A 27,784-nucleotide genomic window follows, 5' to 3' on the forward strand; every position below is an offset into this window, starting at 1 on the left:
AGCTAAAAACTACAGACTTAATGATTGCAACAAAAAAAATATGCTGAAACTTCAGAAGAGGTAGAACCAAGTATTACAAGCAACATGATCCACTGAGGAAACCAATGTAATAACCTTTTCTTCACCATATTTCATTATTTCCTTCCCTTGACAACATGAACGAACCACTGAGGAAACAAATGGTGCAAGAGAATCACAGCACAAATGTTGATTCTACAGCATTCCAAGACAAGATATCAAACCAAAGTGGCATTCGTCTGCGAAGGCACCTGCACCTCCCTCCATATTATCATCCAGAATTTTGTGCAATGCTTAAAGAAAAGAAAAAACTCCTCTGATAACTGGGAGGTGCAGGTGCAGGTGCAGGTGCAAATGCAAATAAATGTAGACACCTAGGCAATAACTGGGAAGTCATCCAGATGATAATTAGTCTTCAAATAATACTAGGAAGAATTTCTCCTTTCCAACCGGCAGCTGAGGATTGAAACTAGGATCACTCCCTAACTCCTCTCAAATTCTGAGATTGCACAACAATGATGGCAATATAGGCCGAGGATACAAATTCAACAAGGGATACAGGAGATGTTGAACTATTGATCTAATTTGATCATTATGTGAGAAACTGACAGATCAACTACAGTCTAATACAACTTCACTATGATGTATCAAAAAGAACTTGTGAAAGAAATAAGAAAAGGCAATTACAATACTAAATTAAGGATTTGTGGCTCAACCGTAGAGTTGCAATAGTGCAACGTACCTAGAAGCCAAACCAGGAAACAGTCTCGCCACAAATAATGTCTTTCCCCGACACCACCCACTATGGGAGATGTTTACCTTTTTTTTATGCAAAGCTCAGACCAACTTTCCCTAGAAGTCTTGATTGCAAGGAAATATAATCTTCTTGTCTCCCTAATCTCCTTGGAATAAAAGATTAAAGAGTGAGGATAAGCATGCCCCACTAGCAGCAAAACTACTTTACAACAATTTACACAAGTGCTGGTGCAATAGTTAACCTTGAAACTTGCTTACTAATGTTCATGCTTGACACGCGCCTTTAATATTCCAGGAATAGGTGGTGAGGTGGGAGGTCTACTCGGTGTGCTTGTCGTGGGGGGAGGAATGGTTTGTGGTTGATGCATGTTAGACATGCTAGACCCTTCACCTCCGTCTGCAGCATAATTAGGAGTCATATCATCACTCTGTGGTCTCTCACAAAATTTCATTGCCTTGAGAACGTAATTATCATCATGAAGCTCGAAAGGGGTGCTGCATGAATGAAACAGATGAAATCAAATCATTAATGGAACTTCATAAATATAAATTCGAAAAAGCATAAGTTCCAGGAACTAACTGAAGCAGAATACGACATGGATATAAACATCCTCACAACCTTCCACTACGACATACAAAACACACAGGTTTGACCAAATTACTTCTATTATCAAAATTTCCAATAAAAGAACTGTCCACACAATGGCATTACACATTGGAGCAACAAAATAATATTTACACTACTGGAAACAAAATTTACTCTACTGGTGCAAACATAGAAGTTGACATTGGCATTAGTCATTAGACATTGGAGCAACAAAATAATATTTACACTATTGGAAACAAAATTTACTCTACAGTTGCAAACATAGAAATTGACATTGTTAAAAGCTCACTTACCTATTAAAGTCAAAATGCACTAGTTGCATATCTTCAGATATTTCCACTTCCACTGTAGCATGAGGACGGGTCTGCAGTTTCCAGATGGAACAAAAATTAGACAGAAAGAGGACATATTAACATACCACCTAGGCAGCACCGACTCGGATACGGCGACACGGGATGCGGGTGCAGGGACCTTAACTATGACATTCTTATCTAATTATTTATTTGTAATTAAATTAAGCGAATGTAAATTATAAATATGGTTCTAATTTCTGAAACTTAATAAGAGCCTTAGTCAATGAACTTCACAGATCTTTCCTATACACTCCAAATTTCTCATCATCATCGTTAGTTGAGGTTGAAAAATACCATTGAAGCATTACAGTGAAGAGACTAGGATAGGGTACGTATGTGTCTGTGTAATCGTGTATAAAAACAGCAGTAGGGCAAAACAGGAAGTAGAAAAGGAAAGGTTGAGTAACTATAAATTGAATGAGAGCTAACTGCAAGTCTGATATCTTGCAGAGTACCAAGGTTAAAATAAAACCAGAACAGCTCCATAGCTGGAGCTCAACAACATGATGAAAATACACAAAGTTTGCTCCACTCAGTTCATCAAGTACATATTTTTAGTTCAAATACAAGTTTTTAATATATCTAGATCAATTCATCTGCGTCTTATTCCAGTTTTTTTTTAATGCCTTCAACTTGTATTAAAGATTCAGCACATCGCCTTATCCATTAACTATCCTATTTGTAGAATATGCAAAAGCAGATGCAAAATGCACAGAAGATGCAAAAGAGGACAACACAATCCCATAGTTTAGGATTTTTTAATCCAACCAGGAATACAGAACATTGCAGAGAAAGTGTTTCAAAAATCCAATAATCATAAACAGAACAACCAAAATTGTAGACAACTAAAAGAGCAATGGTGAAACAAATATCAATCAAATGTTAGCAGTGCCGAGAAGGTGATTAATAGATATGAAGTAGTTACTGTAACTCAAAACATGTGAAGCAAAGCAGATAAAAAGCTTCTCATGAAACGGCGTGGTGATAAAAGAAAGAGTATGGAAGTATGGAACCAAGAGTTATAGAGATGGCAATATATACATACAGTATAAGGCATGATGTCCAAATGTCAAGGGAATATATAAGTTTTTCTCTTGCTAGACACATCTTAATTTTTTTAGTTGAAATGAGGAAAAGGACAATGGAGAGAGATGGAATCATATATCTCAAAGATAGGAATCACAATGGCAGTATGATAAATTCATGCAGGAAAAAGTTTCATGATATTTATCTCGCTAGGATGTCTACAAGTAACAGTTCTTCTAATACCAACATTGTGAGACAAAATATTGAGAGAAGATCTACCTGCACCAAAATGAAAGGTAATGAAACACCCCCACTAGGAGAGTTTCCTGAGCTATACAATTGCTCATTGCGCTGTATCAGGTTCTGGAGACCTATATACTTCATGGAAGGACAGGGAGGAAGAAAAAAAGTCAGCAAAAAATAACTTAAATGTTTAAAACAAGATGATGAACTAAATAGAAAAGACAGATTGGTTATTCGTACTTGTTCTTCCAGTTCTTGTAGGTATGTGGCTTTCTTTTCAATCCTATTTCTCAGTCCAAGACGCTCAGCCTGCATTAATGTAATTGAAGGAGTTGGATAAGCTCAAATCAGATACAGAACAATAACCAATGAGTACTCTCCACAAACAAAAATACAAGCTGTATTCAGACCTTTAATTCTTCAATATCATTAAGGCTTGTACGAGGCAGACCCTTCCACTGAATTTCTTTCTTATCTTTGGATATGATATCCATTGCCATGAGTACATTCAGAGCATCATATACCCTTCGGCGTATGTTTTTCTCATCATATTGTTGCTGATATCAAATATAACAAATATTAAAGATATTTATGATTTAGTTTCAATTCCCTTAAAGACCACATACGTAAGTGATTACATGAACAAATAAACCTTATTTATGGGGACAGAAAAAAGAAAGAAGATAAACCTGATCTGGGGTTGTAACACCGTTGCTGGGGTCAGCAAATTCGGCCACAAGCTCATCTGCGACCTGCAAAAATACTTTAGCTCTCAAAAAATGGTAATCAGGGATTCGGGGTATTAGGTAAAAGAGATGCCAATACTCGAAACAAGTCAAAATTCGATAATTGCAAACTATGAAGTTAGCAGCTGGGGGGGGGGGAGAATATTTATATAATCCTTAGTGCTCAAAACTTTCAAAAATTCCATTACAGAAATCTTGTAGATAAGAGCATCCACGAACCATGTCCTTTGATACTCAGGCAAGAATGTAAGGAAAGTGTTTTGAATTACAATCTTTAGCTTACAAGACATCAGTATGAGTGATCTTATCTTATCATTAATTTCAATTTTCCTAATTCCTAAATTGAGATGAAAAATTGAAAATAAACATTGCACACCTTGAATTAGAATGCTGTGAACCAATCAGATCATAAAAGTAATTCAGAGGCAAACATAAACATCCGGCTAAATCAGGTCGATGATAAATCATTTTTATGCAAAAGCAAGAGGTGATGCAATGAAATTTAAGCAATCAAATGAGAGAAAGAATTGGTTTCTCTATTGGAATGAAAGAGATAAAAATATAAAATTAAAGAATAACTTCAAGAAACCAATTCACCTCATTGTATGTGGTTCTTCCTTTGCTTTCAACTTTTTCGCACACTGGACACAAGCAAATACAGTTAAAACAATCTGTCAGTAAAGTTGAAATCTATGAAAAGGCCCATCTTGGAACAGCACCGAATAATAGGCATTTTTAATATGGTTCTGAAGTCTGAACAGCTTTTATACTCGTCGGTACGATCTCTTTCTCCAAGAAACTAAGGGTTTGTGGATAAGAGAAAAACTGAAAAAGGAAGAAAATTAGATGGACATGAATCAATTACCTTTCATGCTAAACTGCCGGAGTCCTCTACCACTCTTATCTCCCCCAACGGCACGTTGACCTCTCTTCTTCTTCTTGTTACTGTTCATATAGCATGATAACTTCAAACTTAGTTAACTAAAGTTACAGCAGTTTATTTTATGATTGCACAAGGTAATCGTATAAATTAAAACAATAGTACAAAGAAATGCAAAGCTTATTAGTTAACAACTATTATCACGTTAACAGTAATAAGTCTCTCAAGGATATTGATCGTCAAGCTCCAGGAAGGACAAGCTTCAGGAAGAGGACATCGCCCCTTTCAATAATTTATGCAAACAATACGAAAAAACAAAAGAATTCCTGTCTGGAAATAAACCAAACCACGATCTGTGATTGGTGGGATGTCACGAAATTAAATCACTGAAACCAAAATAAGCTAAATTTTCCACAGGATCCACTTCTTGAACCCAAGAAGACATCAAAACCTCCAAATAGGGCAATCAAATTCAGCATTGTATTACCCTCAAAACACTGTAAACAGAAAACAAAAACCAGGGGTTTCACTCACCCACCAGCACCTTGTGATCCCGCATCGTCCCCGTGGATGTCGAGGTTGTTTAACCTAAGGACAGTAGTGTCGCTGGCGGGTGTGGCCATGGCCTGTTCGCTACGGCTCGACGGGGAGCCCACACTGCCACTGGTGGATACAGATTGGCCAGATACGGTGGTGCCCCAGGACCTGGTCGCCCCTCCTCTTGAGATAGCTGCTGGGTTCTTGTCCCCTTCTTCCTGGCGGGCCCCTCCAGTAACCATAATAGCAAATACAAACCCCCAAAGATTGGAGGGCTCAAAATCTGACACAAAACCAACAGAATTGGGGGAATAATTAGGGTTTTGAAAGAGTGTGATGCAGTACTGTAAAAAGGATCGACGATCAGTTACAGATGTGCGCGCGTTTTTCTGCGTGCTTGAGTTGATTCTTTACTTCGCTCCGAGACTAAATTAGAGACCACGCTGTGTGTGTGTGTAGGGTGTGTTTGGGGTAGTTATCGGCGGCGGCGGAGGGGGCCGTGACGGAGATGGTTTGTGGGTTTTAAGAAGGGAACGTGTTGGGTGGGTGAGGACTGAGGAGGGTTTGGGTTTGGGTTTGGGTTTGGGTTTGGCTGAAAGAGGGAAATTTGAGACTTCGGTAAGTCGGCCTGCCGTTTTAGTCTTTTTTTTTTTTTTTTTATTTAATCACTAATGATTTTCCCTTTTATAAGAGAATTGAATCGCTGATGATTAATCATGTTTTATGATTTTTTATTTTTAAAAAAGGTATAGACCCCAAGAATTTATTCTATGATAGCCAAATTTCACCCAAGGAGGCACCCCTGTTAAGAAACAACAAAAAAAACCAAACAATTTGTAAAAAACACCGGTGTGATAATACTGTTATGGGATGAAACCAGACAGACCAAACCAATAAACAAAATATCGTCTTAGGATGAACTAAACAAATAAACATAATAAAAAACCGATAAATAGAAACAAAAATCACAAATGATTTGGATCAAATGTATTGGCTTCCACTTCATAGAGATTTGATGTAGAAAATATCGATTTTCATCGGATCTAAGAACGTCATCACTTTAAACCATGGATTTGTGTCGTTAGACCACATCTAAAGACAAGATGATTAAGAAGACCACAACAGCTCTAGGAGATCTAGATTCATGTGTTTATGATTTGTACTCGCAATTGCCGTCCAATTTAGCAAAGGAAGACCAAAAAAAAAAAAAGAGATTTTTAAAAATTTTTTTTTACTTTTGTCAGTAATTCAATTAGTGAAAATACAGACTATACGGTACTTGTAAATATGTTTATAATTAAGAGTCCGATCGGGACTAGGAAGGAAGGAAGCTTCGGCGTCACGAAAAGCATTGAGATTACAAAAGATCTTTTGTCCCATATGAGTGTGATAGATTAGGAAAAGTAAAGTCAACTTGGGATGCCTTTAATTTTTCACTTATTTTCATGTGAGAGATAAGAGGACTGGCATCACATAGAGAAATTATTCCCTTCTTTTGCTCTCCAGATCGGATCATATATGTACAGTTCACAGCCATGGAAAAATATGATATTTTCTAATCAATATTTATTTTTTTTATAACCATGAACAACTGATAAAATGAGTCACCAGTTCAGGTATAAGATAATATCATCATCGCAACGACCCAATTACAAAAATGGAGATCATTTTCCGATTTCCTTAGTTTGACCAGTACACAAATATGGAAAACCATACTTTCAGATCTCAAGAGTCAAAAATAAGAGAGAATTTTAACAATCTGTCAAGCCACTTGAGTTGCATAACCCTACTGCTATAAAGGACGTTGGATTAATTTAAGTTCTAACCTATCTCCAAAATTACAAGCATGAGTACAATGCAAACCATAGAAGTTCAATTCATTACTTACTATTCTAGCTCATCCAGTTTAATTTCAAATTGTTCGCCAGACGACAGAATTTTCACACCAACCATACCCTTCTGCCACTCTGTATTCCCAACCAAGATCAGCCTTTGTGCATTTACTCGGGCTGCTCGTTTGAATACCCTGAAACGGAATAAGCAGGCTTAATAATGAAAATGAAAATAGTTCAAAGATGATATCTATCAAAGACAAGTCTAGATTGGAATACCATTTAAGAGGTTTGCTTTCCAAAATTAAGTCGACAGTTTGACCTTTCTCTCGGAGTACAGTTGCTACTGTAGCCGCTGCTCCTTGAAGATCGCGATCAAGGGCACAGACTATGTTCTCTACTTGAAGGCTGAGTTCTGGTAGGAGACCCTTCTCTTTGAGCAGCTGCAAATTATCAGCGCCCAAAATAAAAAATAAAATATATATAAACAAAGAGAATGTATTAAAAAAATGTGGGGGAATTTTTTTTATTTTTCAAAAACATTGGGTGTCAGATTTTCTTTTGCCATCCACCTACTAATGACCTAGTTAAAATCTAACTTTTGTTACCAGGGGACTCCTCTTCAGTTAGCCCAAAAATGAAAATTCAAATATCCTAATTTGTGACATGTTGAATAAATGCATCCTACAATCCACTACATTTGCTCAATTCACCAGAAATCATGACATATTAACAGCAGGACTTCAACATACTTCTACGATAACAGCATCACCAAATCCAAAGCCACAAGCTGGAACATCATCACCGCCAAAAGTAGAGAGTAACTTATCATATCGGCCACCACCACAAATGGCTCTCAACTTTCCTTCTCTATCAAACCCCTGTGAAAGAAATTGGATACTAATAAATGAAAATGAATAACATACAATATCCGCATATGAAGATTAAAAAGTGGAAATTCTTGAATATTCATTATATGTACATAGCCTTATGATTTATGTCTATTTTTCGAACAGAGTATTACGATCGACTTGTTTCAATAGAACAAAGTCACACTACATCACAATACAAATAGACTTTTTCCTTATGTTGAGTCATCATAATTTTGTAGGGACTGGAAAGAGATCTAAAGTTGCAGTCTCCCACAAATAGGCTGGTGGTGGCAGTAGATATGCATATTAGAAAATGGTAAAGAAGTACAGTGCTTAATGAGTCTCAAAAGAGGTAAAAGTACAACCCTTAATGAAAAATTGCTCCCGGAAACTAGGTGATAGTGTGATACTCACTTACTCAATGATTCCAAAGGTCAAGGACCCAAAGACAGAGAAAAATGCCAGTGGAATGAAAATGTTAAAAAAACTTTTTAGGACAAAAAGGAAGCTTTATAGAGAGTTGCACAATGTTAGGCATAAGAAAAGCTACGAGAAATATAAACTACCAAAGAGTGAAGCTAAGCAGATTATAGTAAAGGCTTGCAAAGCATGTAGCAAGCTGCTTAACAAGTTGGAAATCAAGGAAAAATTATTTTTTTTATGTATTTTCAATATTAAGGGCAAAGAATATTATCTATGCAAATGCATCCGCGAACTTTCATTGATTATGTATTTTCAATATTAAGAACAATAAGACCATTCTAACCTCGAAAACAATACCAGTGTAGTAGGCAAGGCCACGAACAACAGAAGCATCAAACTGGATCCAGTCAGAATACCCAAAGTTTTCAGCAAGCAAGAATAGTTGTTTCAGATCAGAAATTGCTTCCACTGAACCTCCAAGTTTCTCTGCATTCACAAAAGTATGCCACATTCAATTAGAATGTACACAATAGTATCTCCAATTCCTGTTATAACTGAACATGTTTGATCTTGTTAAGATTAGTTATTTTGTTAAGAGTAGTTACTTAGTCATTCAACCCAATAAGTTAACTTGTTGAGTTGGAGCATTTCACATTATTTATACATATTTTAACACTCTCCCTCACGTGTGGGTTGGGCAATCCGATTGCCCAACATGTACACAACAAACGAGGCTCTACAATAGGGCTACTCACACACAAGGCCCTCACTTTAGGGCAACAACATACATAAAGGCCCACACTTTGGGGCAACAACAAATGAGGTATATATTGCAGAAGTTAAGGCTTGAACCCAAGACCTCTTGCTCCGATACCATGTTAAGATTAGTTGTTTTGCCATTCAATCCAATTGGTTACTTGTTGGGTTGGAGGCTTGGAGCATTTCACGTCATTTATACATATTCTTACAAATCTATAAAAAAAATTTGAGAAATCTACTGGGTGGAAACTTAGTTGTGGATATCTAACTTAAAAGTTTTTTAATGCACCACTGGTTCTTATGTAATATGAACAATCTACTCCACGTGTACATACATCATGAAGATTATAAAGGAGTAAGGTAAGAGTGTTTAGGAGTAATGTCATACAGTGGTCAACTATATGTAATTATATACCTTTTCTTTTAGGAAGCGGCATAGGAAACTATATACATGAAGGAAGAAGTTTCTATCAACTAGAACGTAATTCGTGAGGTATAGCTGTGCAAGTAGGTCATTCTACATGAACTAAAAGCTCATACAACTCAAAAGTTCTTTTTCACATATCCTAGAGAAGATTTCATGAAGCACCCTTGGTCTAAATGGTTCATTAATCTCTCAAAAAAATTGTTCAGAGAAGCTTTTCAAGGCAACCTTCATATAAGAAACAAATTCATCTTGTAAAATTGTTCAAGTCCTCCAGATGTTGGAGTTTTTAGAACATGCATCAGAATCCTCTTTGCATTGCATGTAAACACAAAAAGAAGTCGCATTCTAGCTGAACCGAATAATAACAAATAGGTTTGACTATAGTCCTCAAGATATTGGAGGTTAGGGATGCCAACAAAATAAGTTGACTTCATAGAAATAAATTTCATATCAGAAAAGCAGAAAACACTGAACTGTCTGTAAAAAAACGCACGTACGGTCGTACCAACCTTCCAATTTTGTCAAAGATTTTATGGAAAGGAGTTCCAATAACTCCTCAACAGCCTCTTCTGGTATCCCGGTAGACTTTAGTTCCTTCTTAATGTCGTCTATTGGAATCTTCTCAATCTGTGTCCAAAATTACACAACACCAACACCCAGCAAAAAAAATACATCAGCATTCAAAAAACTCCACCTGTCATTATTAAAAAAAATATATATCAATTCATCAGTCGTGGTATAGTCTGAATTGGATCTATCCCAAGACAAAAAATACCAACCAAAAATGCATATGGTTGCCGATATTAAATGCACTTGCATGCAAGCATAAGCTCCTGAGTAGAGATATAGAGAGAGAGTGGAAAAATTAAATAGGCTCCTAAACTCATAACCTTATAACTAACCTTGTCTATGATGATGCAAACTTTGCTGAATAAATCTTCAGGTATAGGGTAGCGCCTTAACAACTCTTGCAAAACCTGGAAACGTCTAAAATCATTGTTTTCACAGGCGCACTCAAGGTGTAAAGACACTCTTAAAGACTTAGGCACAAAGCGCAATTGAGGTGAGGGCCTTTTTGCGCAAGGCGCAAAATTAAAAAAAAAAAATTCAAGTCACATGTAAAAATAAGTTCCATAACACAATTCAAGTCACACGTTAGATAGTCAATAGCACACAAATGATAAAAACAAACAAAGTCATAGAATTAAGGTACTACAAGCATAAAATGAAACTCAAAGTGACAAAGTTACTTAATCTTTAGCATTGACATTTGACCACCATATTCCTCAATCCTCATCATCAGTCACCATCATTACCACCCGAGCTCTAGAACCCATCATTCAAAGTGTAAGCCTCCTCACTCCTGATCCTCCTCGATCTCTTCTTCACTCTTGTAGTTTCTAGGGCTTCTTTTCTTTTTAAGAGATAAGGCCTTATAAAGCCTTCTTGAACCGTAGCCCAACAACTAAAGGCCCAAACAAACATGTCCAAAGTGCAAACCCAACAAACAAGGCCAATCAAACAAAATTAAAAAGGCCCATGAAGGCGCTCACCCAATCCCCAAAGGCGCTCGGCTAGGAGGTGAAAAGGCACCAAGCCACATGTGGCGCCTGGCCTTTGCACCTAGGCGAGCGCCTTGACAAACTGTCTAAACTATGAGTGCACGTGTGACACTGGCTACAGTACTAGAACATATCACATACAAATATTTATTTTATTCTGTAGTCTGTAACAATAATAATTGTACTCTTTGTTAAAATTTATTGTAACTCCCATTGAAAAAGAAATTTATTGTAAGTCAAGATCAAATATAAAACAGGTGATTTACCTATATTCCCCTCAATCGCTATTGAAAATGGCACAAGACATAGCTCAATTAATCAAATTAAATAAACTAACTACTTTAAACTTTATTTCAGAACTCACTTAAAAGTGACACTGGTAGGAGCAATTTGGACTAGCATAAATCACAACAGTAAATACCTATGAAAACTATCCCATGATATCAAGCCTTTGCAAACTAAACAACAAACAGAAAGAGAAAGTTGTAGAAACAAGACTGCAGAAGAACCTCAATTGGCATGTGTTCAAGCAAGGAAGACGTGCTAATACCTTTCGGCTTGAAACCTTGAATCCAACATCGGAAGATGTGATCCCAATTCGCTTGAAAAATGTGACAATAGAAGAAATAATCTCTGCTTCAGCCTACAACAGAAACAACAAAAAGTAGGCTGGAGATTAAAAAAAAATAATAAAAACTATATTTTCCACAAACTTAAATAAAGGACACAGTCTTATAAAATGAAGGACACAGCATTGCTGAAGTTGGAATAAATGTGAAGCATTACAAAAAATGCTACTATGCCTTTAACTAGATTGTTAAGGAGCAACAATCAAGGTAATTTCACGAATCTGTGCCTCTAAAACACCACATAAACAGAAGGTAGGATTACATGCATGTACATGTTTCTGCATATCCCAAGCCATTTAACAAAATCAAAGAGAACAAAGAGGGAAAGCAATACGTCGAATGCAACATGACTAGACCACAACTATTGTGATGCCAAGAATTTAAAAACTTTCATTAGAACAAATAACCAGCACATAACCATGCCAGCTTGAAATGTAACGTGGTCGGCTCAATGAAAGCATGGGAAGTAAGCAGCACTTACAGTAACTTCGGGCACACCAATAATATCCATATTCCATTGGTAGTGTTCACGTCGCCGTCCCCTTGTCATTCTCTCATATCGCCAGCATTGTCCGACAGCAAACCATTTCAGTGGGAGGGGCACTGATTTTCTAGACCAAAAAAAACATACGGATCAAATTCTGGCATCCATACCTGGATACAAAAATATGAGCAAATTAATACACGATTTGCAAAAGGTTTTCCACTGAAATTGTAAATCTGATGCAGTAACTTCTACTGTAATGACATTGGGTTGACTTATGACTTTTGGCGAAATTTCAAAATCACTAGCAGGAAAGTATAATTTTGAGTACCCTTTCTGCATCACTAGCCTTGCCAAAGAAGGAGTAAGTTCAGGCCTCAAGGCAACACGACGATTTCCCCGGTCTTCAAAACAATATAACTGCATAAACACGAGAACAAACATTAGTTTTAGTTTTGTTCTTGAATTGTTAATATATTAAAATAATCACTGAATCCAGAGTTCTTAGTTTTGTTCTTGAATTGTTAATATAAAAAATAAAAATAGTCATGCACAAATTTTTCCAGGGAAAAAGAAAAACCAAGAGAAAAGAAGAAAATAGTCAACACTAACAAAATAATATAAATCCACACGACTACAGAATAAGAAAGTGTAGACACTTGCTCAAAATTTGACAGATTTGCATAATCTTTTATCTGTTGTTGTGGCAGAGATGATCACATAGGTCCACCTTCAAATAAAGTTGAAAAGTTAATACACTACAAAGAATGCAAGACCTTTTTTAGTTCTTCACAATTACATTCAAACAACGAATCATGATAGGTTTCGGCACTTGGCAGCTAGTCCAAGCCTTCCGATGCCCCAATCCATTATATTCTTAATTTAACAAACGAACTGTAATATTGTGTAAGAACTTCATTTTGAAGCAGAGCATTAGATTTGCCTAAAATCCCCCGCATATGCGTATGGAACAATAAGCTGCTATTGTGCTCAAGTTGAAGCAATGGAGATTGATCAAATAGGATAACAGTAAGCCGCTATTTCTGAAATGACCTCGCTTACTAAATTAGTAGCGGCCAAGTTCTGTCGAAAAATTCAAGAATAATAATAATAAAAGACTATAACTTGATCGAGCAAAAACTAACCTGGTCTCGAATCTCCTCCCCTGCTTTCCTAATATACAACGCCTCTGACTCGAGTACCGGAAAATCAACCTCCTCAAAGCCATACAATCGTGAAACCTTTAAAAGTTTCAAAATATAATTAGAAAACATATGCACCCAAACATTAGAAATTTTGTATGTATACAGGTATGTGTTGGCGCATATAAATCCCTAACCTCTTTGAAATGGTGAAAAAGCCAATTGCGGAGGCGCATGTCTTCTGGAGGGAAATCCCGGGTCCCTTTTGGGGGATTTACGTCAATTTTCTCCACGGATTCAAGAACTGACGGCGAAGACATCGCACCAGAACGTCCGCCTCCTCCATTATCAACTGCAGACTGTGCATTAGCCGAGCAAGAGAATTTTCTAGGATTTAATACGAAAAATCGCCTGGGAATGGGGAATTTGCGCGGTGAGAGAGATGATTTAGTGAAGTGAGTGAAAGAGATAAACAACGGCTTGAGGCATGGCTGGAGAATGTGACGCGAAGAAGCGATAGGAGGCATTGTTCAAGCTTTCATGGGAAGAGCGGCTGCTCCGCATACCTGGAGTGGAGTAGATAGAAGAGTTTCAATAGTTCTGGGCTACAACGACCAGTACTGAATTGGGCCCATGTTCGTTTCCAGTAACATGTTATTGATTGGACCAAGAAGCCCAATGGGCCTAAATTACGTTAAACAAAGGGAAAACTTTAGTCACACCCCACCTTTTACTAAAGACACCCCAATTTGAGTTGACCATCCCTTGTAAAACTGAGTTGAAGGGGTGTCTTTAGTAAAAAGTGGGGTGTAACTAAAGTTTTCATTAACAAAGTAGTTTTGGTGATATAAAATCGAGGCCTAATGGGCCCTGTATACGAATATGCATTTGAAGGACAATTGATAAATGTAGCATAAACTTCTTGACTTTTTTTCTTTTCAGTAACCGTAAAAGCTACATCATACAAGTTTACCTCATTCAATAGGAACGTAAACTTGGCCATCAAGTCCGCACATACATAAGTTTCTCACATAACGATATGATAAATTGGACTAAAACCATACGCATGATCACAAAGATATGAGAGAATCGAACTCATAACATAAACTTCTTTGACTTCTTAATAATAGACCATCAATTGTGTATTAAAAGTTAAATGACTTTTAATTAATGGGTAGGAGGAAGAGAAAGTAAAATAGGTCTGGTTGGAGCCACCCCACTACAAGTACAATTATGTTATAAATTGATTTATCCTTCTCTCAACTTAGTTCACGTGTGATTAGAGAATATTAATCAAAGAGGTTGATAGAGATTAGTCAATTAGAATCTTTTAAAACCACGCCACACACACATTGTTTATTTTTTAAATGCCAAAATAAGATACAAAGAATCTTTTTGTTTCATCATTGAATAAAAATCAATTGAAGAAAAGAAGTTCAACACCCAAATTGCATGTACATTGTATACTAAGATTTAATTTTTGTCTCACATGGGGAAGGTTATGGCGTGCATTTTTGTTTGTAACCTATTTGGTAAAGCTTATTTTTAAGCTTATAAACTAGCTTATGAGTTTCAAAATAAGCTTTGTCAAACATCTCACATAAGCTAACGTATAAGTTAATTTATAAGCTTTAATAAGCTAAAAAAAAAAAGTTTTAAATTGAAGCTTATTTTAGAGCTTATGCTTGTTTTTTTTTTCTTCTTTTTTATTAAGATAATATTATATATAATATTATAAAATATTTATTTTATCATTTAAATTAAACTTAAATAGACTTTTTTAGAATTTATAAACTAGCTTATGTTTTAAATTTCCTCAAACACCAAAGAGTTTATTTTGCAACTTATAAGCTAATTTATTTTTCCCATCTAACTTATTTTAACAACAAATAAACTCTGTCAAACAGAGCTTTGGGATAAGTTTTGGAAAAAGCCCATTTACTTTTACAAGAAAGTTCAAATTAAAGTATTTTTGTACAAAATTTCAGACTAAACAAGCATTTCTAATTTGCATATCGATCTCCATAGTCATATTTTTGTTAAAACGGTGCGCTAATGTGGTAAGGAAGTATTGTTAAATGTGGTAAGGAAGTATTGTTAAGTATCTGTCATGGAGCCAACGAGAGTTAACTTGGTTGACAATCGACTAGGTTAGGCATATGTGTGTCTAATATTCGATTCCAAACACAAGCATAATTTTGTGTGGTATTAAAAAAAAAAAAAAAAAAAAGTATCTGTCACGGATTTTTTTGATTATTTTAATTTGTAATTCTTAAGACTAAAAAAGGCGAGTAAGCGAACCCTCAAACAATATAAACAGTTCCGCAATTATAAAGTTCGTGGTGGGATCTAGATTTTCTCTAAATTAAAACTCAAGACAAAATTGTTCTAGTCACATTCTAAATGGAGGTCCCCTTCTTCCCCACGGGCCACGAAGCTTCTTCTAGCTATATATGCCTTAATTTTCAGTCCTTCACGTAGGGTCCCAAAAATTTAAAATTAAACAATTAGAGAGATAGAGAGAGAGAGAGAGAGCCAAATAGGCCAGTTTCAGTCACATTCCAAATTAATGGTCCAACATCTCCCCCTCCCATAGTTTTCTTACTCTTCAATCAAAGCCCCTCATTGACCTTGGAAGCCATTTTTTGTGGTGGGGCAATTGAGTTTTGAGCTGGGGGTACATTAATTATTTACATCACTGATAATGTAAGCATATTTATCTTCGCACTCAATTTCGTCTCCTTCTTTTAATTCGTCTGCATCCACAACAATGGGATGACATAATAATAATTTGTGACTGCCACAAAGGGATGAATATTGTTGCTAATGTTGATATGTCCAATAATGCAACAAAATATTTGACTTAGCTATTGTATATGTATATGTATATGGTCCCAACATAAATAAAGCCAAAGCAACACAATTATGAAGAGAGGTGACGAATTGTAACACTACCAGGCCGGCTTGAAATTGGACCGACAGTGAAACAATCCTAACTTGTTTCATTTTGTTTCTAGCAAAAGCTTCTCTAATTAACTGAACCCACAAAGAGGTTTAAATTGTCGACCAAAATACATTTGAAGATATTGTCTGTTCTAGGCGATGGGTTCGTACGGATTTATTTGTCATGTGTCATCGATCGTCATAATAGGTACTTAAGCCCATAAAGATGCGTATGCAATATGAGAAGAGTTGGACTTTGTTTATAAATCACTCGACTGAGTTATGTCAGAGCGATAATAGTTACTGGCTTACTTCGCTAACAAATCTGCACTTGAATATGCATTTCAATTCAAATTAGCCAAAAGTACACAAAGGCCAAATTAGCATAACAGGTTAATTGCAGAACTGTATTTGGACACTACTGAATGTATGTTGCTGAGTCTGGAATTTGAAAATTAAATTGAAATTACCCAAACTAAATCAAGCATGCAAAGCCAAATTGAGTAACCCTAATACTAAAACTGGTCAAGCTCAAGAATGGAATTCTATGACATGGGAATTCCAAAGAAGAAACAAACAGAAAAATAATCAGACCAAGGTGGAAAAATAATATTAATTGGTGATGCATGTTAGTGGAAGATTAATTAATTAATTATTCAAACTGCACCAAAAACTGGTTAAAAAAAATTAAAATTACTGAATTACCTCAAGAAAGCCGTTTTTATAAGAATGTTCAAGAGGATAGAGTAGTAATTTAAGTAATATCGGTCAGGGTCAAGTCGAAAACTGGTGATTTGTAATTTGTCCAACCTGGCGGCAATGTTCAGGCACACCCCGGCTGACCTCATCACCATATAACCCCATCATCCACCATCCATTCCTCATCATCATCATTAAAATATACACATACATGATACATACAAACCCCAACTAACACACACAGAGCTTCCTTCAATCCGTCCCCTATATATTCCCGTCTCTCCTCCAATTCTTCCCTTCAAACAATACCAGCAGCAGTCACAGGAAAATCACATTCTACTAGTGAAAACCTACCTTAGCTAACACAAACAAGCAACTAATGGGCGAGGTTAGTTACTCACATAGCGATCAAATTTCACATTCCTTTTCCTTCCTAATTCAAATTGATGAGTTTCTATAATTGTTTCGTTTAGCTTTTTCAATCGAAATTTGTGCGAAGAATGAAGGAAGGTGCGAAGAATGAAGGCGAGAAGAAGCCTGCCGCTGCCGCTCCCGCTCCCGCTCCCGCTGAGAAGAAGGACGACGACAAGGTCGTTTTGAAGATCGATATGCATTGCGAAGGCTGTGCTAGGAAAATCAAGAGAGCAGTCAAACACATGGATGGTAATTATTCACTAATTAGTGTCATTAATCTATGGATAAGCAACGAGATTCCCTGTGTTTGGTTCTACTGTGAATTTACCTTTCGAGAAAATTAGAGTCCTGAATTCGTTTTCGAAAAATTGAATTGGTTGAAATTTTGTTTAGACTTACCACGATTTGCTGTCTCTTGGATAAGATTGGGGATCAACAGGTTTTGTATGATGAAATCTGAATACCTAGCGTAATTTAGAATGTAACCGTGGCTGATGCTACTCTTCTTCTTCCTTCATCATTGTAGGTGTGGAAGATGTGAAGGCAGACACTGGGGCCAACAAACTGACTGTGACAGGAAAGGTGGACCCTACCAAAATCAAAGAGAGGCTTGAAGAAAAGACAAAGAAGAAGGTCGACATCATCTCTCCTCAGCCGAAAAAAGACGCCGCCCCAAAGCCGGCCGAGAAATCGGAAAGTAAACCAGCGGAGAAAAAGGCCGAAGAGAAAAAACCGCCTAAAGAGGTACGACTGTCTCCTTCTTTATGCTGAGTGTGCCGTTTCCTTCGGCTCATGCTAGTCACATGGAGAAGCGTAGTCTGTGATTAACGTGTTGTTCATATCGAAGTCTTGGTTAGTTAAACGGGATTTATTTACGTAACTGCCCAACTAAATTTAATTTTTTTAAAATTGTTTTGGTTGTACTAAGTACTAACTGAGAGTTGAACTGCTTTTTTATCGGACAGAGCACTGTCGTCCTGAAGATCAGGTTGCATTGCGATGGTTGCATCAAGAAGATCAAGAAGACAATCGTGAAGATCCAAGGTTAGCAATTAATAAACTATTGTTTGAACTTAAAACTAAATTAATTTCATGATTAATGATAACATACAACTGCTCCTAATAAGCAATTCCGTTTTAGTTTAATGTTTATCTATACTTAAATCTCACATAAATCTGTAATAACTCGGTCGATTATTTTATACGCAAAATCTAACTTCTCAAAGTACTGTTATGTGGGATGGTTCAGAATAAAGAACATCTTGTGAGCCCGATGTATCTAAAGTGAACTGGTAAACATAAAATGCAAAATGTTATTGGTGTGTTTAGACTAAGAATTTCGACAATATTTAACACAATTATTGGTGTGCAAAATTAGTAAATATTGTTTCGAATTACGGCATTCTGACTTGCGTTTAATCGACAGGAGTTGATAGCGTATCCGTAGATAATTCCAAGGATCTGGTGACGGTTAAGGGCACAATGGATGTGAATGCTCTAGTGTCGTATCTTAAGGAGAAGCTCAAGCGGCCAGTCGAGGTGGTTCCCGCCAAAAAGGACGACGGCGCTGCAGAGAAGAAAGACAAAGAAGCTGCTGGTGGGGACAAGAAGGTTAAAGAAGTTGTCGGCGACGAGAAGAAGGTTAAAGAAGTTGTCGGTGACGAGAAGAAAGAGAAGGAGAAAGGCGGAGACGACGGGAAGAAGGAAGGTGGTGTGGCTAAAGTGGAGGTGAGCAAGATGGAGCATTTCGGATACTCGCAACCAGGTCCGTCGTACTGGTTCGATGGACATGTGTACGGTCAGAACTACGTAGCAGATAGTTATCACCAAGGGTACATAGCACAGGGTTACGTTCCTCCTCAGAGTCATGTTTACGAGCACCCAGGGTATCAGCAAGGATCATATATGCCTATGATGGAGTACCACTCGCAGCCTCCACAGATGTTCAGCGACGAGAATCCAAATGCGTGTTCCGTCATGTGAGAGAAATCAACCGTGGAGAATGTATTGTTACCTGAAAATGTAAATAATGTATTACTAAAATAATCATTTAAAAAGGTTTTGTATTGGTTATAGTTTACTATGAAATTATCAATATCATTTTCTGATAAGGTTACAAATGGAGGATGATGTTTGAGTTAGAGGTGTAAGACTTGTCCAGGTGGTGGTGCACTTGGTAATTTCTCTATCAATTTATCAATTTTTAGTAAGTGGTATGGTTGATCTGTCTGACGCAAGAATATTAGTACACACGGTGCGTAGGATTTACACGTACATACATTGGACGGTACAAATAAAGTTAGGCCACATACAACATTTATTTACTAGTTTTGAGAAAATATCGCCGCCTATGTCATATGGCTGTGTTTGGTGAGGCAATTCGCAGAGCGATATCGCTAGCGGTCCCACTTTACGGGATCACCTCACCAAACACCACAAATTTGAGGGCGGTATCATCCACAAAATGGGGTGATACCGCCCTCAAACAAAAAGCTCCAATTAGGAGCTTTTTGTCGAGCAGTTTTGATTTTGGGTGGGATTCATGCCAAAAAGGTATGGGTCCCACCCCTTAAAATGGACTCTTTTTTTCCTTCAATTTTTATGTTTTGTGGGTCCCAAAACTTGATATTAAATATTGACAAATTAGTAATTACATTTATACATTAGTAATTATACTTATACGTTGATAATTATACTTATAAGTTGATAATTATACTTATTAAATGAATATTTAAATATTAAATTAAAGTAATTATAATTTTTACATGATAAATTATACTTATAAATTAATATTTATACAAACAAAATATATTTTGCACAACTTAACCGCTAACAACAATTAATAGCTTTATCAAACACCTCAAAACTTATTTCAGAGCTTTAAACTTAGTTTTTTTTTTTCATAGCTTAACAGCTAGCGTTGAAAATCAACACAACCGTTCTGAAATAAGTTTTGCCGAAGGCCAAAGGGTGTTCAATATTTTGGAACCACTTATATGATAATTACTTTTAGTGAATATCTCTATACCTAAATTGTATGGATTCAAAAAATCATGAATTCGATTCTCATTATGAATAATATACTCATGACATGAGTTGAACTTTTGTTCAACTTATCATCTCATTAAGTGATAAATTTATGTACATGCGGGTGTCGTAACTCAAATTTAAGTTCACAATGAATGTTTAAATATGATACATTTGTATAATCCATTCTTGGTTAAAAAAAGATTTTGACACTTTTTGGAAGGACTTTGGGGGAGGAAAAACAAAGAACTCTTTTATAGATTAATATAGAGAACAAGGTGAACGAATCAGAAAGTAACAAAAAAAGAGGTTGCGACTTTTGGTGACAGTGAAGGCTATAGGCAGCCAGTATTTAATAATTATATATTGCATGCCTTGACTTTTCATAACAAATGAATACTATGTCTAAGGCTTTTTAACCTTTAATGATATTATTTTAGCGTGGAAACCACATGATTGTCCATCCAATAATTAACTGTTAAATTTCTGAGTCACAAGAAAAATCTCACAACTTTAATGAACTAGTTAAGATTTAAGCTGATGCCCAATGTAAGAATATAATGCAAGGAACATTCGCACATTATGAATTGAGCAAGAGCTCATCTCGTAAATTACGATAAATATCCATACTCATAAGACTTGTGTTTACAACTTACTATTTATCCTAAAATTAACGTAATTAAGTTTACCAACCCAACCAATGATCCTTTGTGAACGTTGTAACATCATCTCAACTATGAGATGTTTCCCTAAGCTGGAATCCTCGAACCATGATCTCCCAACTAACAAAATAAATAAATAATTAATTAATTTTAATTTCTAAATATTCTACAAGCGTGCAAGTCTCTTGTTCTAGCTTTGTATGTATCTACTATTAAGATGATGTATATATTTATATTAGTGATCATCAAGGCATGCATCTTGCAGACGCAAATACAGCAATGAATCGTATATAATTAGGATTCTTCTCATATTGAGATAGATTCATAAAGCAATAATCATTATCGATCCTTATCCTTACATTACAAGCACACAACCCATAAATGAAACTTTTTTTTCAGTGGAGATTCGTAGTCATTGTGTGTAGCAGTCACTCAACTGGGGGACGTCACAAGTTTTTGTAGTATCAAATTTGGTGGTGTTTGGTAAGTTATTAGTGACAAATAGACTAAGTCTTTTGTCCCACATCGTCCAATAGAAGATGTGAAGTGGTATGAGTTAGTGCTGGGCCTAGGAAGACAAATATGTGCGGGCTAGTAAGAGATGTATCAAAACGGACAAAATATTACTATTACGAAATGGCGGGTTGTTACATTATGTTTGATCATATACTGAATAAATCAATCCAATAACCATGAATCATACATGTAAGAAAAACTCAAAAAATATGTATGAACTATGAAGACTCGTTTCTAAGTATAATATATATAATTATTGTAAGAAAATGTGAATATTGTTCCATTGGAGCATTCTGGATTTCCTTATTAAAACTGATATTTATTTCCTTCCTAATAAGTATTTAAAAGTATTTATGAAAAAAAGTATTTAAAAGTAGGCTCCATGGTTTGACAGAAGACGAACACACACTATGGAAAGTGCATAGTGACACCCGGATTACGTATTACGTTCATACTGAATTAATTGATTGTTCTTGTCATAAATGTTATCAAAAAATTTGTTGAAAACAGACAATGAATAATTACGTAGCCAATCATTTAGAGGATAAGAAATCCATCTGCAACACGTATTTGCATGCATCATCATGCATTAGTATTTGTCGGGATATATATATATATATACACACACACACAGTTGGACCTGCACCAATTAAAGACCATGATGTGTGACAAGCAATATATATTACTATAAATATATTTGCTCATAGTCATGGTGATTAACTGGTCAATAATCACTATATCTTACTCCTTTGACAAGCGATATATATATATATGTAATGTGCTCTTTGAATCTTTTTCACGATTTTCGGTTTTGAATTTTAGTAATTGATGGTCAGATTATAGTAAGCATATCAATACATACTCCATTAACATAGAGACAATTAATATATATATAGTAAATAGTAATTAAGAACATAAATTGTTAGGTACCATGAATGATCATCAAGTAATGACAAAATATTGTTCAAGAGTAGGTTGCTAAGGCACAATGACATAATACAAACCTGATTTGTCAATAACGGTAATTACAAACAAAAGATAATGATTGTTTTTATTTCGTAGAGAATGGGATTATTTGTCATTTGTCAGCATCCAAAATATATAATGGTATTACTGCCCCACGCGTATGCATGTGCATGACATGACATGTATGGTTGACACATGTCATGCATGTCTTGTGTGATCCATGATATGACGATGAATGAAGGCCATGTGTAAATCTCCTTAAAATTATGTTAAATTATATATATATATATTTCTTTTTTTGATCGAGTATTTTGATCTTCATAATGTTATAACATAGTTGATTTTGAAAAAAAAAAAAATACTAAACCCTAATTTTTTTTTTATAATAAATAGGGGGACCTTCTTAGGTCCACCCTATTTTCATCCACCCTTTTGTCCACCTTCATCAAACACCATTGGATCTAAAAAATATCCTCGAGATGCTCACCTGAGTAAAGACTGTAATAACCTTTAAAGAGTTATTTAGAAGAGGTGGATGGTCCACTCTTTTCATAAGAGTGGACCTTAGTAATTTCCAATAAATAGGTGTAGGCGTTGAGACTCAAATTTGGGTATCACTCAATTCGAGTATATGCATTAACCAATTAAGCTGAGTGATCGTTGGCGCCAAATTGTAATTCATAAACACTAAACAATAAATCCTAACTCTAAAAACTAATATGTGATTTAAAAAAAAACATGATTTGGAGATGATTTTGGGACAATCGTAATCCCTCCCATTATAATATTATTATTATTATTATTTTGGTGTTTTTGAGTAATGGTGAGTGCCCAAAATTGACTTGTGCAATGGAGTGAGTGATGGACGTGCATGAAAATTACTTCGTGGGCCCAGTATACGTCGTCATGTATACATATAGTTTGAAGTTTGAATTTGCAAGCTATTGACTAATTTGATAATTCACCATCACGAGTTTCTGATTCTGATCATCTGGTCCAACTCCAAGAGTCCAAGACGTAAAGTAAAATCTTCCATTTTTAACATGGATTGGTGGCTTTCAACCAACTTTCACTTTATTTCCATTTTTCAAAGGAAATTACTCACTATTCTTGGATCTTGGGTCTCAAAACTTTTCTCCACCATGGAGTAATGGAGTATTGAGGGCATGCACCAGCACTGGGCCAAAGAGGGAATTCCCAATCCTAGTTTTATTGGGCCGGAATAAGTAGCCCATAACCAAATCTAAAGAAAGCCATCAGAATTGGGTTCTTTATCCCGCTCTCCATGTCTCGGTGTTTGTCAGCGATGCCACAACCACTAATCAGCCAACACGTATGAAGAACCAGGTTCCTCAAATTTTGGAGCGCAGAGAACCTTCTAGTGATGGACAAATGTTGCCTGAAGAATGATTGTGTTACTCGTTGATTCGCCATTCTCGATCATCCTTTGCCTCCTCCTCTTCATCGTCCTCTTTCGCTTCGCTCTGGTGTTCGTCTACCTCATACTCCTCTTCGCTCTCTGCTCCAACCTCGTCGCCGTCCTCTTCGATCTCCTCTGATCCACCCCATGACCACCCAATCGGCCACCGATCCCTCTCCATCGCCCCCCACCAAAACGGTGCGTATTCGTTCTCTCCTTTGTCCATTTTTCATGGGAATTTATTGATGATGGGTTTGCAAGTAGTTATTTCGACGCAGATTGAATGTTGATTGATAATAGAATATGTATGGAATGGGGTTTTGGGTGCGTGCAGGTGAGGATTTTGATTAAGGGAAGAGTCCAGGGTGTCTTTTATCGGAACTGGACAATAGAGAATGCCACGCAATTGGGCTTGAAGGGTTGGGTTCGCAACAGGAGGAATGGTTCTGTGGAAGCTCTCTTCTCAGGGGATCCTGATAAGGTTCAGGAGATGGAGCAGCGGTGCAGGCGGGGCCCTCCCGATGCTCTGGTTACTGGGTTCGACGTATCCCCTTGCAACGAAGATCCTGGCACTGGATTTGAGCGCAGACCAACTGTTTGAATTTTGCTCATTCTATTCTATATCAAGAGGTTTATTTTAACCATCTCATTATGTTCCTATGTACAGTTTCTTGTTACGGATATGAATTAGTTTCTAGTTTTCAGTTTTCTAGATAGATTTTGCTCCATATGAGTTGGTGATTTTCAAATCCTTAAGACATATTATCTATCTATCTATCTTGTATGGCTAGGTTGTATAATGAATGATATAGTCCTGCTTGATACGGTAACCCGCTGAATATGCAGTTTTTATGTGATTGTGTTCATTTTATTGTGATTTTCATTTACTTTGAAGTTGGAGGATAGGTCAATGTGGGAGTAAACATCCGTATATATATTGCATGGGGTTGTTCTGTCAAACTGACTTATCATTTTCATAATATGATTAGTTCCATTGGCTGACCAGAGAGAATAAATTTGTCATTTTTGACTAGTTATATCATTGCTTACAGAATTTCTTTTAGAGCATTCTTTCCCTGTCTACCATCCAGCAATGGGGTCATCCCTACCCCAACAGCTTGATCACCTTGTCCCTCAATTCTTCCATTTGCATATTTGATCATTCCCAGCACCTGTTTTCTGCTTCTGATATTTCAAGTACCTGATGGCTAATTTGGAAGGAGAGGAATCTTCGACGATAAGGAGAGCTCGATTGGGGTGTTCTTGGATGGATGGCTTTCTGTTCTTTAAGTTATGGTTGAATACTTGAATGGAACATGTTCTAATTTGTTCGACTTTATTCAATTCATGTAATCCAAGCAGTTCTGGATTGCTTTGGGTTGCACCCACTTGGTGATGTTAATAAAAATTTCCCTCTCGAAAAAAAAAAAAGGTTCATTCCCAGGACCACAATCACATTTTTTTTCTTCAGATTAGTCGAATTCAAACAAAATACTTTATACACAGAAACTTCTTCGATTTGGTCTTTGAATATTTGATATCATCTCCTTGTTTTGTAAATCTTACGTGTTGTGGCATTTATAAGAAACTGTCAACGCAGGAAGATCAAACTTTGTTTCTATACGTGAAACAAAGCCTTCGTCTATGTACTAATGTACCACTACTGTGAATAACCAACAAAGTATTAAGCCTGGACAGTTAATTCTCTCAAGTTATTGCCCCATTTTTGTTAGGTACAAGAAATTCATGTGGAGTTTGAGCTTCTTGTGTTGCCACGTTTTTAGATTTTGGTATGTGAATCTGGTGGTTGGAAAAGTAAATGATAATTTAGTTACAACTGTTTCTATCAGAGGGTACAGCCGTATAAACAATAACACATTTAAGTACCTGTTTTCATCATCAATTCATAAATGACTTGTCAATTTTCAATTTTTCATGCCATGTTATTTGGATTGTTAGTATTGCAATTGATATGAGAATATTATGGTAAATATTACCTTGGAAATGTGAATACTTGTGTAGCAAAGCCTGTAGGAAATTTACAAGAACAGCTTCTTTTCGATGTCAAAGTAGTGTTAGCAAGTCTGTCTTTCAATAAAGCAGTAGTGCAGTACCACCTTTGCTTATATACAGTTGCTGCCATGATATCTTCCTGTAGAAAGAGAAGCATAAAGACTCTATAAACTCTTATCTAATACGTTGTCTTGGTTTTACAAATAGTGTTTCATTATTTTAAAGAAAAGAGAAAAAGATCCTTTAAAAAGTAAACTACAATGGTTTCCGTGTCTTCAGGACCCCACCGGTTGCAGAAAAACACGGTGTATGAGCTATCAGATGCTGCATTAATTAAATGGTACATATATATGGTTGCATGCATATCATATGGCCCCATGTTGTCTCTTAGAAATTTGAGTTATGTTTCCCATTCCCTGCATCATCCTGTATATATTTTTGCATGTTTTTTCTAATTCAGTGGGCAAAGAGAGGAGCAAAGATTGTTAGAAGTGTCAATAGTACCAAAATGAAAAACAGGGAAGAAAGCATTAGAAGCTTGGTGATGCTTAAGCTTTTCATAAGAAAGCTGCAGCGGGTTCTCGTGCATTTGGCGTCGAGAGAACATGATCTTGATGAAGAAATGGATGCTAGAATAATGATCCCTGAAGATGTTAAGGAGGGACATTTTGCAGTTGTTGCAGTTAATGGTGGAGAGCCTAAAAGGTTTGTGGTTGAGTTGGGGAACCTGAGTAATCCACAATTTCTGCGGTTACTGGAGCAGGCTAGAGAGGAATATGGATTTTGTCAAACAGGAGTCCTTGCACTCCCTTGCCAACCTGAGGAACTACAGCGGATTCTGAAGCAAAAGAGAAGAATGGTAAGGTCCATTTAACACTGTTAAAACAGTAGCCCAAGACTTGTCTCAGACATTGTTAACAAAGTAGAGTTTGGTCTCAAGAAGTTTACATCTTGCATCTTTTTGAACATGACCTCTACCTCTCTTAGGAGAGGTGGTGTTTTCTTTTAGACCAAGGAGAGAGGACTTAAACTTTCCTTTTCGGTTGTTCAAGAACCATTTGTAGAGAACATAACCTGAACAGCATCACTGTCTATGAAATATTGGGTTTGATTTCTATTAAGCACAAGAGTCTGCTATCTATTCCTTCACTTGTCGGGTCATAGAAATCTTCATCAATCATCAAGTCTCACTTTGGCATTTGCAATTCATTGGTTTGCTGTCCAGCTTTGTTTGAAAGGAACCTTTTTGGAACTAATTATGATGGGATCCCAACAACAGATATCTATTCCTTCACTTGTCAGGTCATAGAAATCTTCATCAATCATCAAGTCTCACTTTGGCATTTGCAATTCATTGGTTTGCTGTCCAGCTTTGTTTGAAAGGAACCTTTTTGGAACTAATTATGATAGGGATCCCAATAACAGATATCTCAGCTGCTGACTTATATACACAAGATTTCATGTGCATAATGTGGAACTGACAAATTCACTAGTATCCCGTGTGTCTAACTCAACGGCTTGGTTAACTGAGATATGGCTTGATTAATTGAGATATCAACTATTATGATCTTTATTATTTTCGTTTTGGAACATGCATACATGTGTTGCCTTCTTGTAGCCAGGTATAGATAAGGAGAATCTGATATTTATGCACCTTATAAACATTTTATCTGAATTCTTCAATAAGATGCCTTATTTGGTAGGGAAGAAGGTGCCCTAATGCCAACTAGTTTACAAGCACCTCCTCTTTTGTTCGCACAGTAGTTTCTATTTTCCAGTGTGAAATTTTACTGCTCTGTCAATACAGAAAGAATGGTCCATCCATGAA

General features: G+C 36.3%; 5 protein-coding genes across 6 annotated transcripts; 3 read left to right on the forward strand and 2 right to left on the reverse strand.

Moving 5' to 3' along the window:
• Positions 1-556: 556 nt before the first annotated feature.
• Positions 557-5,734, reverse strand: LOC120013632 (transcription factor-like protein DPB). 2 transcript variants are annotated; one of them, XM_038865511.1, is made up of 10 exons: positions 5,538-5,734; positions 5,164-5,449; positions 4,615-4,694; positions 4,347-4,390; positions 3,693-3,755; positions 3,414-3,560; positions 3,244-3,312; positions 3,040-3,138; positions 1,675-1,745; positions 557-1,269 (listed from the first exon to the last, which is right to left on the reverse strand). In XM_038865511.1, the coding sequence occupies exons 2-10, from the start codon at positions 5,406-5,408 to the stop codon at positions 1,032-1,034; spliced, it is 1,056 nt and encodes a 351-aa protein (XP_038721439.1). In that variant the 5' UTR covers positions 5,409-5,449; positions 5,538-5,734; the 3' UTR covers positions 557-1,031. The 2 variants fall into 2 exon arrangements, with proteins under 2 accessions (XP_038721439.1, XP_038721438.1); XM_038865510.1 differs by having other exon boundaries at positions 5,164-5,734.
• Positions 5,735-6,777: 1,043 nt separating this feature from the next.
• On the reverse strand, positions 6,778-13,872 carry LOC120011924 (histidine--tRNA ligase, chloroplastic/mitochondrial-like). The gene is made up of 11 exons (XM_038863097.1): positions 13,494-13,872; positions 13,300-13,395; positions 12,486-12,574; positions 12,152-12,281; positions 11,592-11,684; positions 10,382-10,456; positions 9,989-10,106; positions 8,637-8,779; positions 7,751-7,879; positions 7,278-7,441; positions 6,778-7,192 (listed from the first exon to the last, which is right to left on the reverse strand). The coding sequence occupies exons 1-11, from the start codon at positions 13,821-13,823 to the stop codon at positions 7,054-7,056; spliced, it is 1,506 nt and encodes a 501-aa protein (XP_038719025.1). The 5' UTR covers positions 13,824-13,872; the 3' UTR covers positions 6,778-7,053.
• A 3,295-nt stretch (positions 13,873-17,167) lies between these two features.
• Positions 17,168-19,482, forward strand: LOC120011713 (heavy metal-associated isoprenylated plant protein 5). Its single transcript, XM_038862816.1, has 5 exons — positions 17,168-17,326; positions 17,412-17,601; positions 17,879-18,096; positions 18,318-18,396; positions 18,779-19,482. Exons 1-5 carry the CDS (start codon positions 17,318-17,320, stop codon positions 19,333-19,335), a joined length of 1,053 nt encoding a protein of 350 aa, XP_038718744.1. The 5' UTR covers positions 17,168-17,317; the 3' UTR covers positions 19,336-19,482.
• Positions 19,483-23,673: 4,191 nt separating this feature from the next.
• Positions 23,674-24,773, forward strand: LOC120013837 (acylphosphatase-like). Its single transcript, XM_038865793.1, has 2 exons — positions 23,674-24,141; positions 24,278-24,773. Exons 1-2 carry the CDS (start codon positions 24,091-24,093, stop codon positions 24,542-24,544), a joined length of 318 nt encoding a protein of 105 aa, XP_038721721.1. The 5' UTR covers positions 23,674-24,090; the 3' UTR covers positions 24,545-24,773.
• A 171-nt stretch (positions 24,774-24,944) lies between these two features.
• On the forward strand, positions 24,945-27,013 carry LOC120013836 (auxin-responsive protein SAUR71-like). Its single transcript, XM_038865791.1, has one exon. It carries the CDS (start codon positions 26,399-26,401, stop codon positions 26,828-26,830), a length of 432 nt encoding a protein of 143 aa, XP_038721719.1. The 5' UTR covers positions 24,945-26,398; the 3' UTR covers positions 26,831-27,013.
• The last annotated feature ends 771 nt before the right edge of the window (positions 27,014-27,784 follow it).

This window comes from Tripterygium wilfordii, chromosome 13 (assembly GCF_013401445.1).
Source record: "Tripterygium wilfordii isolate XIE 37 chromosome 13, ASM1340144v1, whole genome shotgun sequence".
In the NCBI taxonomy this organism is placed as follows: Eukaryota; Viridiplantae; Streptophyta; class Magnoliopsida; order Celastrales; family Celastraceae; genus Tripterygium; species Tripterygium wilfordii.

Excerpts from the sequence above, each read along its gene's own strand:
- LOC120011713 (XM_038862816.1), top strand. Across the intron at positions 17,602-17,878 it reads AGCAGTCAAACACATGGATG|GTGTGGAAGATGTGAAGGCA; the intron begins GTAATTATTCAC and ends TCATCATTGTAG. Across the intron at positions 18,097-18,317 it reads AGAAAAAACCGCCTAAAGAG|AGCACTGTCGTCCTGAAGAT; the intron begins GTACGACTGTCT and ends TTTATCGGACAG.
- LOC120013836 (XM_038865791.1), top strand. The coding sequence starts at position 26,399 with ATGTTTTTTCTAATTCAGTGGGCAAAGAGAGGAGCAAAGATTGTTAGA.
- LOC120011924 (XM_038863097.1), bottom strand. The coding sequence starts at position 13,823 with ATGCCTCCTATCGCTTCTTCGCGTCACATTCTCCAGCCATGCCTCAAG. Across the intron at positions 8,780-9,988 it reads ATCTTTGACAAAATTGGAAG|AGAAACTTGGAGGTTCAGTG; the intron begins GTTGGTACGACC and ends TTGTGAATGCAG. Across the intron at positions 7,442-7,750 it reads GTGATGCTGTTATCGTAGAA|CTGCTCAAAGAGAAGGGTCT; the intron begins GTATGTTGAAGT and ends GATAATTTGCAG.
- LOC120013837 (XM_038865793.1), top strand. The coding sequence starts at position 24,091 with ATGACCACCCAATCGGCCACCGATCCCTCTCCATCGCCCCCCACCAAA. Across the intron at positions 24,142-24,277 it reads CATCGCCCCCCACCAAAACG|GTGAGGATTTTGATTAAGGG; the intron begins GTGCGTATTCGT and ends GGGTGCGTGCAG.
- LOC120013632 (XM_038865511.1), bottom strand. The coding sequence starts at position 5,408 with ATGGTTACTGGAGGGGCCCGCCAGGAAGAAGGGGACAAGAACCCAGCA. Across the intron at positions 4,695-5,163 it reads GGATCACAAGGTGCTGGTGG|TAACAAGAAGAAGAAGAGAG; the intron begins GTGAGTGAAACC and ends CTATATGAACAG. Across the intron at positions 3,756-4,346 it reads GAAGAACCACATACAATGAG|GTCGCAGATGAGCTTGTGGC; the intron begins GTGAATTGGTTT and ends GTATTTTTGCAG.